The sequence below is a fragment of the Macrosteles quadrilineatus genome, unplaced genomic scaffold (assembly GCF_028750875.1).
Source record: "Macrosteles quadrilineatus isolate MER2022 unplaced genomic scaffold, UCM_ALF_1.0 Scaffold_3__2_contigs__length_128488019, whole genome shotgun sequence".
Lineage (NCBI taxonomy): Eukaryota > Metazoa > Arthropoda > Insecta > Hemiptera > Cicadellidae > Macrosteles > Macrosteles quadrilineatus.
The window spans coordinates 37,595,512-37,613,528 of record NW_026542596.1 but is presented as its reverse complement, the minus strand read 5'-3'; the positions used below and the strand labels follow the sequence as shown (position 1 = coordinate 37,613,528).

The 18,017-nt window shown below is 37.2% G+C and overlaps 1 protein-coding gene across 4 annotated transcripts in view; it reads left to right on the top strand.

The window, feature by feature from the left end:
- The first annotated feature begins 4,969 nt into the window (after nt 1-4,969).
- Nucleotides 4,970-18,017, top strand: part of LOC128988355 (uncharacterized) — a 45,471-nt gene continuing 32,423 nt past the window's right edge. For all 4 annotated transcript variants that reach the window (XR_008490366.1, XR_008490365.1, XR_008490364.1 and 1 more), the window contains exons 1-2: nt 4,970-5,416; nt 13,973-17,505. Coding sequence is in view for 1 of the 4 variants with exons in the window: in XM_054409579.1 (XP_054265554.1) it covers nt 5,119-5,416; nt 13,973-17,505 (3,831 nt within the window). In the remaining 3 variants the exon portion in view is untranslated. The remainder of the gene's footprint in view (nt 5,417-13,972; nt 17,506-18,017) is intronic.

The following is an 18,017-nucleotide window of genomic DNA, read 5'->3' as shown; positions in this document are numbered from 1 at the left end:
TAGAAAGGCTTTGAATTTTGGTAAAGGCAAACGCCTCACTTCAAGAGGCAGATGATTAAAATACTTGCAACATGTAACAGGATAACTATTAAATGATTTACTCATAGTCTGTGCCTTACAGTGAAAATATCAAACCTATTTCTAGTGATGGCTATGTACATGCTGATTTCTAGGTAGGTTCATTGGACTTAAATTTCTAGGAGACATTGAAAAATATATACATTTACAGTCATGACTTTGTTTTGGAGAAACAGTGGTTTGGAGTGCGCGAGATCCTGGGCTCCACTAAGTGCCTTCATCGCTTTCTTTTGCAGAACCAGAATTTAGGCGAGTGACCCCAGAGCCTCGTTCCGTAGATAATAATGGAGTGAAAAAAAGCAAAGTAAGCAACACGAATGAAATCTTTTGGCAGGTAAAAACTCAGTCTTCTCAATAAAAATATAACCCTGTTAAGCCTACAGCACAGCGACTCAATATGATCTCCCCAGTCAAGGTGAGGGTCCAGAGTAAAGCCCAGCAGCTTTACATGGTCAGTGCACTCAGCAGACTTTCCCAAGCTAAAGGTGATTGCCTGAGTCTTGGATTCATTGATGAGGATCAATTTGCATTGAACCAGGCAGTAGCAGTAGAAAGAAAACCCTCAACTTTGGTTTTTGAGAGCTTCAAGTCAGGATCTTTGGCAAACAAGGTAGTGTCATCTACATAAATAATAACATTACCTTACACTTCATAGTAGAGATCTTTAATGGTCACCAAAAACAAGAAAGGGCCCAATATGGAGCCCTGAGGGACACCATATGATTTACTGCCAAAGGGGTGGAATTTCTACCATTCCAACATACTATCTGCTGTCTATTGCTAAGGTAAGATCTGAGTACATCGAGTGCACCACTCTGCAGGCCATATCTTTCAAGTTTCATAAGAAGAATTTGGTGAGAGACACAGTCAAAAGATCGTGAAAGATCACAGAGCAAGACGGAAGTGTTTTGTTTGGTTTCAAAGCAATCAAGCACTACCTGAAGAAGGGAGTCCACTGCCGAAACAGTGGATCTGCCCTTCCTAAAGCCGTACTGCGCAGGCACAAGCAGGTGATGGACTTCAAAGTACTCATACAGTTGTTCCAGCATAACAGCCTCAAACACCTTTGCCAGAATGGGAATTATAGCTATAGGCCTATAACTAGACAAGTTATCATGAGATCCCTTTTTATAAACTGGTACAACTCTGGAGATTTTCAACGCGTCAGGAAATACCCCCTCATACAAACAGGTGTTTATGATGGTAGCCATGGGAGAAGCAATTACATGAATTATACCCTTAAGTAGTTCAATCGTCATGTCAAAATAATCTTTACTCTTTGACAGTTTGAAGCTATGCGCAATGTTAATGATAGCAGTTGGCGTCACAGGCCTCCAAGAAAAGTTAAAAGGTACAATTGGGACTGATTTAAGACTATTTTCTAGATTATCGGTACTAGTACTTGGCGTTAGGGATGTGCTACAACCCCCTATGAGTTCCTCTACAGAATTTACAAAATATTGATTAAATTCTTCAGCTTGGGCAAAGGTTTTGCCACTAACAGCGGGCTTTGATTTGGTGGCTTTAATAAAATCCCAAGCTGCTTTACAAGGATTTGCTGCATTGGAGATAGAAGCAGCCACTGAAGCCTGATTAGCCTCTTTTACTTTTGTTTTGTAATTTGTTCTTAAATTCTTTAAATAAGGAATTAGAGTAGGGTTGTTCTTTGACAGATCACTTACAAATATAACCAAATTCCTTAACCTAGATAGTTCAGGACCAAAACAGTCAGAGGAGTGTGTTTTTATATTGCCATTAACAATACCTGCTTGAGAAGTTTTCCTCAAGAGGAATGCACAAGTCAAAGGCATGATTTAAGTTGTCAAATAAACAATGAAAGGCCTCATTAGCAGTAAGGTAGGGCAAAGTCTCGCTCGCACCATAAGTCAATCAATATGCGTTGATACCATATCATTGAAATACTGGACATTAGAGGGGTTGAATACTCTAAAACTAACCTCAGAGCTAGAATTGGTGTATAGTCTGTTTTCAGCAATAGTACCACAGGATTCAGTTTCAATGGAAAGGAAGACATGCTGGTGATCTGCAATCTGTTCCCGGCTGACAGCTGCTTTGTAGTTCCAGCGATCAAAATTGGAGATAAATGTGTCCAACGAAGCTTTCTCTCTTGTAGGTTAAATTATGGTACAGAGTAGAGATTATAACTACGGAGTAAATTTAAAAAATCGGTGACCTCGCTTGAATGCCTTAACAAGTTTATGTTATGGTCTGTGCCGATAATCACAAATAGTCCTAATAATGTCAGAAGATATTCGAGACACAGTTCTAATAAGTTAAAAAAAAGTGACCACATTGCCACTTATGGTGATCTATACATGGTAACTACAACAGTTGAGAGTTCATTAATCACCACACCAGCAAATTCCCCATGCATTTCTACAGAGAATTTTTCCAGATCAAGAGGTTTACAGTTGAGTTTATTGTTAACATATAGAGCTACACCACCCCAGGGACGGGAGCGACAGAAGTAGGCTACCAGGTTTAGATTGGAAATAGTATTATAGAGACCTTAATTCATTCATGCATTAAAGAAATGCATAGTATCAATTTGTTTGTAGGAAATTATAATCTCTTTCAGAATATCACCTACTTTGGTCGATTTCCTCACAATTTAAAAGTTATTTTCATTAAAGCTAAGCAGACACCGAATTCATAGAAGTGAGAAAAAATGACATAGATACCGGTAAGTTATTAGCGAATTTCCCATAGGGAATAAGCTATTTCCGTTGTACTCATACGTGGAATTCCTCTGCAATGGCTCAGGTCATATTTAGTTGGCCGTAAGCAAAACGTTGAGGTTGACGCAGAATGCTCTTCCGAACTCGCCGAAGTGAGTAGAGTATGGTGAGATACGAAGTGAGATATGGTGTCCCTTAGGGCTCTATCCTTGGACCTCTGCTTTTTATTCTTTATATAAATGACGTCGGTGCCTATGTTTGTCCTAACTCCTTAACGCTGTATGCAGATGATACCACCATGCTTTTTAAGGGCTCGTCTGAAGTTGTTCAAGAGAACATGTGTTCAACAATTAAAAATTTTGATAACTGGCTTTTAAATAATAATCTTCTTTTAAATCAGAATAAAACTAATTATGTCCAATTCCTAACAAGAAACAAAAATCCACTGCATCTTAAACTACCACAATCTTCAATAAAAGAACTTTCTGAAGTCAAGTTTTTGGGCGTTGTTATGGATTCTCGGCTGACGTGGCAATCACATATTTCAGATCTTTGTGGTCGTTTAAGCAAGGTGAGTTTTGCCTTGAGAACATTGGTTTCTTTGCTTGATCAGAGGGACCTGATTAATGTTTACCATGGATGCTTTCAGACTGTTATATCATATGGAATAGAGGTTTGGGGAGGTTCCACACATGCAGACAACGCATTTACGGAACAGAAACGAGCCGTTCGTATTTTATCTGGTCTCCCATCCTCGCACTCTTGTAGGGGTGTTTTTCGAAATCTTAACATACTCACACTTTATTCTCTATATGTTTTTAAAGTGGTTCTCTTCATCAAGAATAAAATTGGGTCTCTTCCTGCTGTTGGAGATAGACACAGGTATCCCACCAGACATGGCTCAGATCTCCTTCTTCCACAAATCCGCCTGTCCCTGTCTGAAAGAGAAACTTTTACAGCGGGTATAAAGATGTTTAACCGTCTTCGAACCAGCATAAAGGAATGTTATGGCGAAAGAAAGTTTAAAAATGTTTGAAATCCTACCTTGTACAAAAAGAACCGTACAGTTTTATAGAATTTATGTCCGGCTGATTGTATCTTTTTTTGATATGTCTATCTTATTTATTAAATGTTATTATTTTAGTTCTCATTGACGACTGAGATGTATAATTGTAAAAAATTGTACCTATTCAGAAAATAAATGACTTATGACTTATGACTCATGGTAAGACCTGGACCTGGGACAGATTTTTTTTTCGTTTTGAGGTCCCTAAAGGCCAAAAACACCATCCATTCAAATATATATATATATGTATATATTTAAATATATAGGCCTACCTATATATATTTATATACCTATATATATTTATATATATACTAGCTATGTGCCCGTTCTACGTACGGGGATCTTAGTAGTCAGTTGAATGTGACAAAAATCACACAATGTTGGGTTTTTGGACATTTGTAATTTTACTTCTTAAAGTAGGTAGGCCATGCCATGTATTGTATGGAAAAGTACTGATGGTATCAAGGATCGTCGTCGAAAAGGTTGTTAGATTAATAAAATAGGTAGGCGTACGTACAAGAGATGGACTATGGGCCTATTTGCTGTATGGTCCAGCATTACACGGTGAGTAGAAACAGAAAGTGACACATTGGAAAAGCGGGGTTAGCACCATCCGTAAACCTCTGTTACAATCACCCACTGCAGTTGTGATTTTTTTACTTTACACTTTACACAATCACCATTGAAACGCCGTCAACTAGTGGAAACCTTGTTTGTAAGCTATTGGTAATTGGTGACGATCATTAAGTGTCCCAGCTATATACAACACTGATTCAGGGTCTTTTTTCTGGTTATCAAAACTCAAGAACAATACTTGTGTGAACCTGGCAATAACTTGGCAATAACTAGTGCGCGCGCCTGATAAATGCGAGTAATATTACCGATGATGCCAACAGATAGAGGACACTTTAACGGACTAAGCTAGATCCTTAAAGATTTATATTCAATGGTACTACTGAAACTGAATCTACATAGCCATTTAGCATTAAGCCAAGCAAAGGAGCCAAAAGCAAGAAGAAGAACCACCACACAATCAAATCAAAATCAAAGCTCAAAGCAACGTTGAGGTTGAGGTTGAGTCTTCTTGAGTGGTTGAGTTGAGTTGAGAGTGGTGGCTGTGGGTTGAGTTGATCGAGTTGTCCTGTTATTTCGTTTCACAATTTTTCTTATTTGGTTTAATGGAAATAATTTGTATTATTTATAATTTCATTCTAAATTTCAATCCATTTTATCCACGTATATGTGAAATTTTAAATCTGCTGAACGCTAAACATAATGGACATTGAAGAAGGTGAAATATTAATTTCAGATGTTTCATCTGATGAAGACAAAGAGTGTCAACCTCAACCTTGCAGCCGTGATAGATTTCGTGTCCTACAAGATAGGCCTTTTTATCGTTATCACAATATCTCCCAATCAAATTCTATTTCTTCACCCCAAGATTTGAAGAGGCTACACAATTGCAGCGAGGATAGTTTTTGCCGTAAAACATTTAGGGTCTGTCTGGTAAATCCAACTTCTGAAAGACAGTACAATAACAGGTTTAGAAATAGGCGTGGATCTATCAGAGATGGTGAGTGTTTTTGTGCTAATACACCATTTAACATTAAGTTTCAACAACTAAGACGGTAGGCTTGGCCTATTGCATGTTTCGGCAAAACTGATCTAGGCCTAGGCCTAGCTTGATTGGATTATCGAACAATAGCCTAGGCCTAGGGCCTAATGTTAAAGCTAGGCTTAGTAGGCTAAGTTTAGGCTTCTAAGTTAATACCACTTCTGTGAAGTTGCCAATAACTAGTGCATGTGTGTGTGTACTTGAGAGCGTCCTGTGTTTAGGGGGGGGGGGGGAGAGGAGAGGTTGTGGGCATTGAACTGTAACTCTTGAGCTCGCGGTTGGGGGGGGGGGAGGAAGAGAGAGAGATGCAATTCATTTTAATAATGTCATCCGGTCGGTAACTTAGTGAAGATTATTGGAATTGATATGTTTCATTAAGTTAGTTAATTTTAGCCTATTTGTTGTTTTTTTTTTTTTATAGGCTGTTTTTCCCTTTTTTGGGTAATTTCCGGTCTTTTCCGAAAAATAAAAACGTCATTCAAGGGACGCCACTATGTGCGTATTTTAACCCAAATATGAGTGTAGGATGAGTGGCGCTATCTTGTAGTCTTGGACTAAGGCCGACATGTTCCTTAGACACAGCTGTTAATTAATAGCCCATACAGCTAATGGCAACTAAGGGACCTACAGTTTATTGTGGAATCCGAACCACATTTTTTCCACATTAGCCTAATTAACAAATTGGTCCAATTATTAGGATAGTACTGGGAATAGTCGTAGTACTCACTGTGCGAACATTAATCCACACCAGGTAGCATCGCATCCACAGTGCATCCCTATAATTTCCGGATTCAGCATGAAATTTAGGTCATTATGGGGGAAAAAATTAACTTTTGCTACTAGTCACTAGGCCTACGTCGGAATAATTACCGTTATTTGAGTATACTAGATATACAGTACCTATACTATATAGAGCATACTTGGGAATAACAAATAGAAATTCTATGGAATAGCACTATTCATTAGTTTTTTTGGCTAACTTCTATTTTATTCGTTTGTTTTTAAATTAACTAACTAATAACTTCTATCAGTTACTTTTTACGGGACTAACTAATAACTTCTAACTAGTTAGAACTTTCAACTAACTTTCCCAATTATGCGGAAGCATCTCAAATACTGGTTATTTAATTCACGTGATCAGTGAGGGTTGCGTGCGGCCGTGAGAGGTCAGTGCCCTTGTAGACAAACAACGCGGGGGTGGGGAAAGAGAAAGTCAAAGTCCAGTTGCTTTGGAATGCAGTGGGCCTGAAGAAGGGTAGTGACGGCCATTATCAACACCCCAAGCACTGATGGGTGGGAAGGGGAAATGTTTGTTTGGTGATTGATATATCATCTCAAGTGTCAAAACATTGTCTTTAGTTGATGTTCATTATCTGACAAGTTTTATGTCATTTGTTTATGTTGTAGTAATGTAAAATGTGACAATGTTTGATTAAAACACAAGTACCAGGGGACCGATCTTGCTCAAGGTGTTTGATTTGTTCAAGAGGTAAAAAATAGGCTAGAGCTTATAAGCCTACAAATATTTTCAGTCTTACTACGATTAATTAAGTAGTAAAGTCAACTCGTTTTTGTTAGACATCCACTTATCCTCAATTTAGTCTACAAAACTTTTTAATTTGGATGATCAATCTATAAAATGTCCACAATAAGCTTCAATCAATATAAAACTCATGATACATAACATCTGTTATCTGACGACCGTTATTGCATTAAGTCATTGGGATCGTGGAACGTTGCAACTATAATTACGGGATGGTGTAATAACGCATCAATTCGTGCGGTGCATCGTCGAAAAATACAAATCTCCTTGGCCTTTCCTTTAGATTTTTAGTTCAATGTCAGTGTATATTGTTTTGCAGTAAAACACTTAATGTTTTTGAACAGTCGTAATTATCTCTTTGGTTAGTAACTATATACCTACACTTGATAGAGGACATGTTCACGCATACCACGGTATCAATGTTGTATCTCAGGAACGATTAAGCGTCTTCCTGGGGGCTGAAAAGTGACGAAGGGCTCTCGCGCAATCTATTGACGGTGATATTAATTCCCGAGCAGAAATTCCACTAGTTGCTTTTGTTGACATTCTGCAAGACGACTCGTCCAGCTTACCAATGGTTAGCAGCCAACCTAGTACTGTGTGATTTTCATTTTCTAGGTTACTGCAGATCATTTTGTACCTTAATTTAATACCTTTTCATTTTTTAAAGAACTAATTTTAACACGTTCGCTACCGAGCGTCGCGGTTAATATCTGTTTATGTTTTTAGGTGAAAGTAAGTTAAAAAAATCGATTTTTCAAGAACAGTTCATAATTAAAACAGTTTATAAGTATTAGTTGAGACTCCCGCCCACACACAGTTAAGTTTTAATCTTCTTTTTGGGTGTGTATATTTCTTTGCAAGTTAAAGCAAACTGTTTTTTTTTTTAATTAATTAACATTAAGTTTTGATTACATTGTAAGTTATAAATAATTTGCTTCTTAGATCGTTGTAATTTTATTGTATTACTTAAGGAGAAATAAAGATTTATTATTATTATTATTATTATTACCTAATTGAACAAATGTAAAAGCTACACATGGGATAATGCAGCATACATACAAACAGATGGAGAAAAGTAAAGAACAGTTTTTCCAACTATCATATGACGTCACCAGTCATCATATCCATAGACCAAGCGACGCAGTTGTGCGTCAGACATCCCTATAGACCACTGCAGAGAATTCAGTGCCTTCAAATAGACTGTTACAAAGATATAAGCGTTTTGATAACATTGGAACACCAACGCAAATATTTCAGTCTATTTTAATGTGACTAGCCGTCGCATCTATGGGTAGAAACCAGCCGTCGTCCACAGGGCCGGATTTCCCAATAGGCCCGGTAGGCCCGGGCCTATGGGCGCAAGGTCCTAGAGGGCGCACAGCCGAGAGTAAATTTTTTTTTAAAGTCATACGCGCTGCTACTGCGTAGTAACGAACAAAAGCAAGAGGAGGTAGGCCTACACTATGCGTGTGCAGCGGCCAGCAGCCCGCGAGCCACGACGTGTCCGCCAGACCGACAGGGCAGCACGGAAAAGAAGGCAAAGCCATATAATATATTATCGACTTTGACTTAAATGTGTTCTGAAATCATTTTATAATCAATCAAAGTATTAAAAATATCATTTTTGCAGTTCTAAAAATTAATTTGTCAACGTTAAGTATTTTTTTTTTAGATTAACACTTCCTTTTTGATAATTTATTATCTTTCAAAACTTTGCCGCCCTAGGCGCGCCTATTCGGAAATATGCCCCTGCTTTGGAGTAAGTTAAAAAAAAAACGTTTTTGGCATGTTTGACTTTATATTTCTTTTAACTTTTGTCTAAAATTAATTCTTAGCTTAATTGGGAGTTTATACTCACTCTAATCAACCCTCGAAAGGGGGGGGTTGATTTTAGTTGAAATAAAAATCTCGATTTTTTGAGGTTCCTTTCAGTTTAAGAGTCGACAAACGTATGATTATATTGAAGTAAACTAATGTTTTGTATACAACTTTTTATAGTGTACATTTGTCATTTTGTGCCATAACGCCTTTCTTCACTCCAACCCGCTCAAAAAACCATTTTGATAGTTGTGTCCTTGGAATTTGGGTATATAGCCACTTACCCACCTATATTAGAGCTAGTATTTTGAAATTTGGTATGGGTGTTGGTCTTATAAGCCCAAATTCTTAAAGATTTTTAAAATTCTCATTTCCTAATTTAACCCCACTCCATTGATTAAAAATATCCCCCATAATAACTTTATGGAGAATAAGCGTGCGCAGAATAAAATGGGGTAGCGGATTTCTACCCCCGGATATTTACCCCCATGAAAAAATGCCTACGTCATTTTGACGTCACGAGGGGCGGGGCTTATACACGTTCAAAAAACAGCCCGCGACTGGAAATCTACCCCCGGACATCTACCCCCGGACATCAACCCCCGGAAATCTACCCCCCCGTGGTCAGCCCTGCCGCGTATCGGCACAGAAAACGTACTACTCTAACCCAGAATGCCAAACGCATGGTAAAAAGCATTAAGCGTGTTGAGAGAGCTTTGCCTGCCAATCCGTAGGCAGCGCCACCAGCGTTGCTATGCTGGTGCATGGCAACGCTGGTGGCGCTGCCTACGGCTTGACAGGCAAAGCTCTCTCAAAACGCTTAATGCTTTTTACCATGCGTTTGGCATTCTGGGTTATAGTAGTACGTTTTCTGTGGTATCGGGCAATATTCATTGTTGTAATTGATTTTATAAATTGCTTTACCTTCTTATATCCAGTAGTAGACATGCGATATGTCGATGTCTGTTTTAACATTGTCCATATTTATAATTCAATAAGTTGTAACAGTCCTTTTCAACCCGATCTACTTCACTGATTTTTACGGTCTCTTTTAAAAGCTTAAGATCTAGCGCAGCACAAAATGGTAATTAAAAGGATATTTCGATTAGGGCTTCAAAAGGTTGACCACTAAGCCTTTCATTTATTTTTAGAAGGTGCTTCCAATGGTTGACCAACTTTTACACTATACAGTAACAGTTTAAAAGTGAAATGTGAGTAGTACTCATCAGATCAATTTTTAAGTCAGGTTGTGAAAACATGAATAGATCGCCTGCAACTGTAAACAGGAAATGAAAAAGTTATGAAGATAATATATTATTGCGCACTTTTCACATGGTCAAGTGTTACATCGTACTGAACCATTGTTTTTTACAGACATTTCTTAAAGGATAAAGTGAATAAACTGTGGTGAACTTCCGGTTTATTCAATGTAGGGCAGGCCTAGTAGTGATAATTGTTTAGTAAACCAAAACTCAGTTGTAAACTGTTAAATTGAGAAAGAGGATCAATAAAAGTCAGGTGTATAATGGTAAATTTTTCATATCACCTAGTAGTAAAAAGTTAGTTTCTAAGATTTTAGATCTTTAGATGCGTACTAAGAAAGGATTTAAAGTATTTTCTCTTAAATACCTAAAAAAAATAAGACAATTCAGTTGTAAACTGTTAAATTGAGAAAGAGGATCAATAAAAGTCAGGTGTATAATGGTAAATTTTTCATATCACCTAGTAGTAAAACAAATAAGTTTCTAAGATTTTAGATGCGTACTAAGAAAGGATTGTAAAGTATTTTCTCTTAAAGACCTAAAATAAGACAATTATTAAAATTCAAAATAATAGCCACATTCAATTTTTTAAGCATAGCCTAATATATTTTAATATATATCAACGGTACGCCTAAATACCCCCATTGCAGCACATTCGCATATTCAGAGAATGTATAAAGTCTTATTGGAAAATCCTGTCTTAAAACAAAACTTGTCCATAAATAAGTGTTCAAAAGATTCATTCATAAGAATACCATATAGGAAGTGAATAAGCAGGTTTCCTGCCAGTAAAATGTTAAAATGAGGCATTTTAAGGTAGTATACAGAACAGAATTAGGTGAAACCCGTCGACATTGACGGTTACTTTCAAGGCTTATGCTAATTCATATAACTGCGATAAATAGATTGAAGAAATAAAAATTTTGAGCATTTAGCTCTTTAGCTTTTTTGATGAGTAATAAGTGTAAAAGCAATAATGACTATTGCGTTAGATACAAAATAAGGTTGACCATTCAATCAATAAAATAGTTCCCATACCGTACGTCATAAGAGTTATTATTGCAATTTTAACTGGTTTCTCTTCTTTTGGAAGAACCTTTAAATAGTATTAAAATCTTATTGGTCAATCTTTTGTGATAAACACTTCCGATCCGCGCTCATGCATGCGCTGTTAGATGTTACTGTATGTGAAAGTTGGTCAACAATTTAAATCACTGTCTGGAAATGAATCAAATGCTTAAGGGTCACACTTTTGAAGCCCTTTATCAACATATAGTTTTAAATACCATTTTGCGTTAAGTTGGATCTTAAGATTTAAAATTACACCTCAATCATAAATATCAGTGAAGTAGTTCTGGTTACAGTAGGCTGTTACAGCTTATTTCATTAGGAAGATAGATAATGTTAAACAAGACAATGACATATCACATGCTTAATACTAGATATTAGAGGGTAATGACTAACCGAAGAGCCGTTGATTTACATAAAGCAATTAATAAAATCAATTACAACAATGAATATTGGCCGATACATGGCAGAGCTGACCACGGGGGATAGATTTCCGGGGGTAGATGTCCGGGGGTAGATGTCTGGGGGTAGATGTCCGGGGGTAGATGTCCGGGGGTAGATTTCCAGTCGCGGGCTGTTTCTCGACCGTGTATAAGCCCCGCCCCTCGTGGCGTCAAAATGACGTAGGCGTTTTTTCATGGGGGTAAATATCCGGGGGTAGAAATCCGGCGACCCAATAAAATGTGATTTCAAGCAAATTAAGGTCTTGGTAACCATTAGGTAAGTTGTTCGGGAGACGGACAGCGGACCAGATCTTTGTTTGGGTTAATCCCCTGATTTATGGCCTGAGGGTAGTGGTCACCGGAGGAGTGGTGGGGAAATTCTGAATCCTACCGCAGGCGTTAACTTTTTGTCAAAGATTTCGCTTAGAATGCGATTACTTCTTAACTGTACAGCTTTTGTTAGAATTTATAATTTTATCATCAGTACTATTTTTCGATTAGTAAACCTTTATTCGATTTTTTCATTATCAACAAGTTTGGTTGGTTTGGTTTGGTTATGATAGTTTAATTTTATAATTAAAAAATTTAAAAAAAAAATAATTTAGGCATTTGTAATTTTATTTTATGAACAGAACTATATTTTTTATTAGTAAAACTTCATTTGATTTTTCATTATCAGCTAGTTTGGTTATGTTATGACAGTTAAATTAAATTTAAATTTAACCTATAAACAATACGTTTTGACAGCGACGGTGGTAGAGCTAACAATTTGCCTAGAACAGTTCGGCTATGCACGGTATGATGCGGAAGCGTTCAACACCAACCTAGAACTGACAGGTCAACCAACCGTGATTAAGAGGATTACAGCCTCGGCCATGTGCCTACACCCAAGTTGTTCAAGGTCGTAAATGATTAGAAAATGTGAAATTGAGACCAATCCCATATTATCCCCCAAACCTACACAATCCCCCCTTTAGAAACCAAAATTACAGGAAATGAATATAGACCTAATATGTTTTGTATTTGTTTACATTCAGTTGGATATTTATAGGCATGCACTGTGGATGCGATACTCCCTGGTGTGGATTAACGTCCGCACGGGTGAGTACTACGACTATCCGCAGTACCATCCTGATAATTAGACCAATTTGTATATACCAAGGAAAAAAAGTGGTTCGGATTCCACTATAAAACTGTAGGTCCCTTAGTCGCCATTAGCTGTATGGGCTAGTCACTAACAAGACTACAAGATCACGCCACTCATCATACACTCATCTCCATTCATACTTGGCTTAAAATACCTACTTTGTACGGTCGCCATTTCAAAGAAAAGTATAAAGTATAAAGTTGCGTATTCATTGTTCTCATATTCCATACAGTTCAGAAACTTTACACACATTTATATTCACTGTACTTTATATCAAAGAATATCGATTGAGAAACACACAATTACATGTAACACAAAATTAGCACTCGTCACTAGTCCGCTGCGTTGTGATAACTCAAAATCATCGGAATAAAAACCGCCAATATAAGATACAGTAGTTGGTATGTCTGCAGCGGCCTCCACAGCTGGGTGTGCTGCCGCTCTACCCATCCCTACCTTTAAGACAACGAAGTGAGCTGACGGTAGAGTAAATTGTCGAAGAAGAGGATTCTCGTATTTAATTTTACTCGGTCAACGGGACTGAGGATGAAATAGCTTGTCGATGAGGTTTTTCGCATTTATATATTTAATTTAAAAAAACACGGTCTAGTGGCCTGACAAAGTAAATTGTCATTCTACTGGCTTAATGAATTATTGTAGTTCACACATCCGCTAGACACTTAACCAACTCTTCTAAAGAATTTTATGGTTTACTCGTAGGTTTTTTTAATGTTTTCATATAATTTCAAAAAGATTTTCATTATAGTTTTATAACATATGCTAAATAATCTTTATCAAGACGCTTCAAACATTGTTCAAAATATCATCAAGCATTTCAGGACACAAGAAATAACAGTAATATGTCAGATTTATAATTCAAACAAAGATACTTTTTAATTTCAACCAATTCATATCAAAAAAAATTTCCCCTCCTGTTATTTGTACGATATTTCCCAAGCGGGAGCACGCACGACACTGCGTCATTGCTAATTAAGGTTAGTTAGAGAAATGTTTAAAACTGAGTAACCCAACCTAGACTCCTTTTCGGACTTTGAATGGTTCGTATGTTCACTTGCTCATGACACATACTCGCACATTGTTAACTTAATGTATCCTATTTTTAAATTTGATCATTTGAGATGGTTCAGTACAGATCAGAGTTGTCAAGACCTATTTTACTGTAGTTACATTTGTTTTAAAATAATTCTAAATACATTTTCTTTGTTTTAGGAAATGTTTCCAATGATTTTGTGTCAAGAACAACAAACCAAAAACAGTTGTCAAGGCCTAATTATAAGAGCTATCCCGATCATAATCGTAATCATGAAAGTCACAAATCTAAAAAACGGAAACGAAAAAGGTTTGGAAAGAATAGGCCTACACCAGACAACTCTCAATATCAATATCATTGTGAGAGTCGCTCAACTGTTACTTCAGCTACTCAATTATCATCCATACCTAGTTCAACTGTCGTAACTCATGAAAATACTTCACTAATGCAAAAACTGATCACTTCAGGCTTAGCCAAGCCACCAAATGCAACTGAGTCTAGTTCAGAAATGGATAATGTTATTAAGAAGGAAATTACAATCAGCGATAATGTTGAGAGTAAAGATTACAGTGATGATAGTGAAATTGAAGTAATCATACCTCCCAAAAAAATTCCACCTTTAGTTACTTTAGATTCAGATGGTGAAGAAATGGAACAGTTATCACAAAGTAACCCTGAAAAAGACAAGAGTTGTACAAGCACTCTTGATGATAACCAGAATCCTCCATTGAACGTGACTCCTGCTACAAATGAAGAGACTGATGTAAGTAATAACTTGGCACTCAACAAAAACGGAGTTAATGAAAACCTTGACTGTATTGAAGTAACAGCTAATGGCTCGCCCATCAGCCAAGTATTTGAGTCCAATGATTCTCCAGACTCGTTATCCTCAGAGTTGTGCATGTCACTGTCATATTCCCCCTCCAGCCCATCATCAGTGAGTGGTTGTGAGAATAACATAACCAGCAATCTGAACCGCCAATCTTCAGTGGGCAACAACAAAAGACCTGCTCATTTTTCAAAATTTGAAAGTGACACCCGTATAGATTGTTCTTCCGCTAGTAGTGAAGAAATTAGTTCAGAAATTTGGTTGGACCAAACTGAAAATCAAAATTCTGGAAATTTAGAAAACAATCACTCTCCTGAAAGTCAAATTGTTAATCAAAAGGAGACTGACAATAAAGCAAGGGAAAGGAGAAATAGTTTGAGCAATGAAAATTCTCTTTCAGTTTTGGTGGAAGATTTCATAATGATGTCAACAACTACGGCAAAGGAACAGCAGCAGGACATTGTCCTTATTGGTGAATCAAATGCAACCGGACTTGAAACTAATGGAAGTGTTTCAAATGATGATCAGGAACCATACAGCCCATCTTCAGAATACAGTTATAAACCCGTCAATGACAAAAATAGTAAAACATTCTCTACTGGTAAAGAATCTACTTCGTATCTAATTCCAAAATTAACTTTAGGTACATTTATCCCTAAAGATAACTGCATTGAAACAATTACTCCTGGTGCTCCCTCAAAACTAATTGTCAAACCAGTTGAGCCCAGAAAAGATCAAGTAAATCTAGATGAGAATAATCGCAAACAACATAATATTGATGATAATGAAAATGATGAAGATAATGTTTCCCAGCTTAGGATGATTGCATTACAAACCAAAAAGAAAACAACGCAAGAGGAAACTCAATCAGATTCTTATGATAAAAGTACATCTCAAACAGCTTTAGACCAAATTGACGAAGAGATTGCTGAGCCAGAATCCTCAGAAGCTCCTTGTGGCTTAAATGAAGATGACGATGTTTTACAATTACGTGTTGCTGCACTGAAATCAGCTGTCATGAAAAAGTACGGTGAGCGCAAGAAGAAAGGACTGGTTGTTAAAAAACGGAAGAGGGCTCCTTCTGGATTTGGGGATGACATATTTTCTGTTCATGAAAGCAACACAGCTCTGGACCAAGAAAACACAACACCTCTTTCACCAAATATATCGTCAACTTCTGTTCAAGGTGAAGAGGATATGGAGTTGGCTGAATCAGATCTTGGAGAAGATGTTATTGAAGAGCTTCCTGAAACTTCAGTTGTTGAAAAACCAAAACTGTTTGCACCTGTTCATTTAGGCTTAAAACCCCTGTATGATAGTTCAGTGACACATTCAGTGAATTCATGCTCAGTTGTACCACCTCAACCCTTGCCTCCAGGTGTTGATGGTGACTGTCCGGAGATGATTGACCCATCAATATTGAGGTCAGTTTTACCTCCTCCCCCACCCCCTCCTCTTCTACGATCACCTCCTCCTTTAACAATTACATCAATGCTTCATCCTCCACCCCCACCCCCTTTCCCCTCTCATAGTAAATCTGAAGTTTTAGGAGAAATATCAAATCAACTGAATGTTGAAGAAGAGTTTGCTGCTTCCAGTTCTCTTTTTGGTAATCGTTCTTTTGACAATGAATCAGATATGAATCAACCAAACTTCAGTAATCGAATGAAAGTTGACAGTTCGAAGAAGTCTGATTCTATAAAAACTAGTTTGAGAAATAATTTAATCACAGTTGATGTTGTAAAAAATGTACCAAAGAAAGTCCCCCCGCCAAAAAAAAAGAGGAGGAGGAAGGTTAGGAAAGAATATATAAAATTAAAGGCTGAGCTTGATAGAGAGTTAGATTTACTTTGTATTACCAAACCTCCAGGGAAATCTACGACCAAATCAGCTGGTAGTGCAAATTTAACCAAAAATAAACAGGGTAGGCCTAGTGTTAGTTCTGGATATGGAAAGCATTGTGAAACCAGTCTAGAAAAGATTACGCCTAAAGATTACGAGAGCTCATCGCCCATTGTTTTGTGCAAAACAGATTTGCCTGCAGATAATTGGACAGATGGTGATAACTCAGGAAACGTTTTACAAAAACAACAACACACAGGGATTGACGCTGAAGAAAATTTTAACTTCTCTGATGAGTCCCCCATGGCTGACAATGATATAGATCTTTCTGACATGATTGTTCTAGACGAAGTTGGAATGTCTCCTGAACATAAATCTAAATATGATAGCACACATGACTACAGTTTTCCTTATGAAGATGAGGACGAGGACACTTTAAGGATCCGTGCATTAACATCATTATCTCCTAAACCTCTCTTTAAAACACCAACCACTACTCCCCCTCAGAATTCATACCCTCAGACTGAACCTTATGGTAGTTACCAAGGCAATAAGGAATACACTCAAAGGAAAATATTAGCTCCAGGAAAACCGAAAGAAGTTATCAAGCGAAGAAAAGTCGTTGGTGAAACCTCAAAATATCGACTCACTCGAATGAGTAATGATCGAAGGAGTGTGCTTCATGGGAAAGAGACATTAAAAGTTGTCGTCCCAACGAATTCTCAGTCCCATGCACCTGTGGAACAGTCTTTGCCAGTTGTACAGAGATTAGTGATCAATGTAAATAAAGATTCCGACAGTGAAGAAGAATGCGAATGGACCAGAAAAATACGAATACAGGAAACCAATACACTGCCACCTCTAGGACCGGTGGTAGACTATGAGCTTGAACGCAGTATAGACGAATTGTTGATGAGAGCTCGCAACAGCTCTGAAAACGTATCTTCTAGAAAAAGTCAAGATGTAAGAGCTCAAAGTTTCACACAGAAAAGAGATCGTAGAAGTAGTACTGATGATGACTCGCTACATGGCACCCCAATGGTAAGTTACTAGTTTGTGGGTTTTAAACGTAAATCTCAAGGTTGCAAACAAAAGATGATTTATTTGTGTGCAGCAGTAGGGAAAATGGGTTTAAAATGTGCTGCTACAATTCTTAAAAAGTTGAACTGGTATTTTTTAATCTCATATGTTTTTTTTATTTTCAATGTGTGTTCACTAAAATGCATTAGGTATAGGCCTAAACGTTTTTACAACTGCGTTGTGAGGATATAAAGAGAGTAGCATCTTGCAAAATTAGTTGATCAGCCTACATAACAGTTTTTTGTTTGTTGACACGTCCATTCTGTAGATTTAGATAGTTTTAAATAAATTGAATGATCATGATTGAAATTTTTACTGTTTATTAAGCTCTACATCTGACCTAGAATTGGGTGTTAGCCTAATCATGAATAATATAATTTTTTGAATACCCTCCAATGGTGTTTTCATGTGTGATGAGTGTAACTTCTTAAATATATGTATTGGGATATTACAGAAAATGTATTGTTTCTATT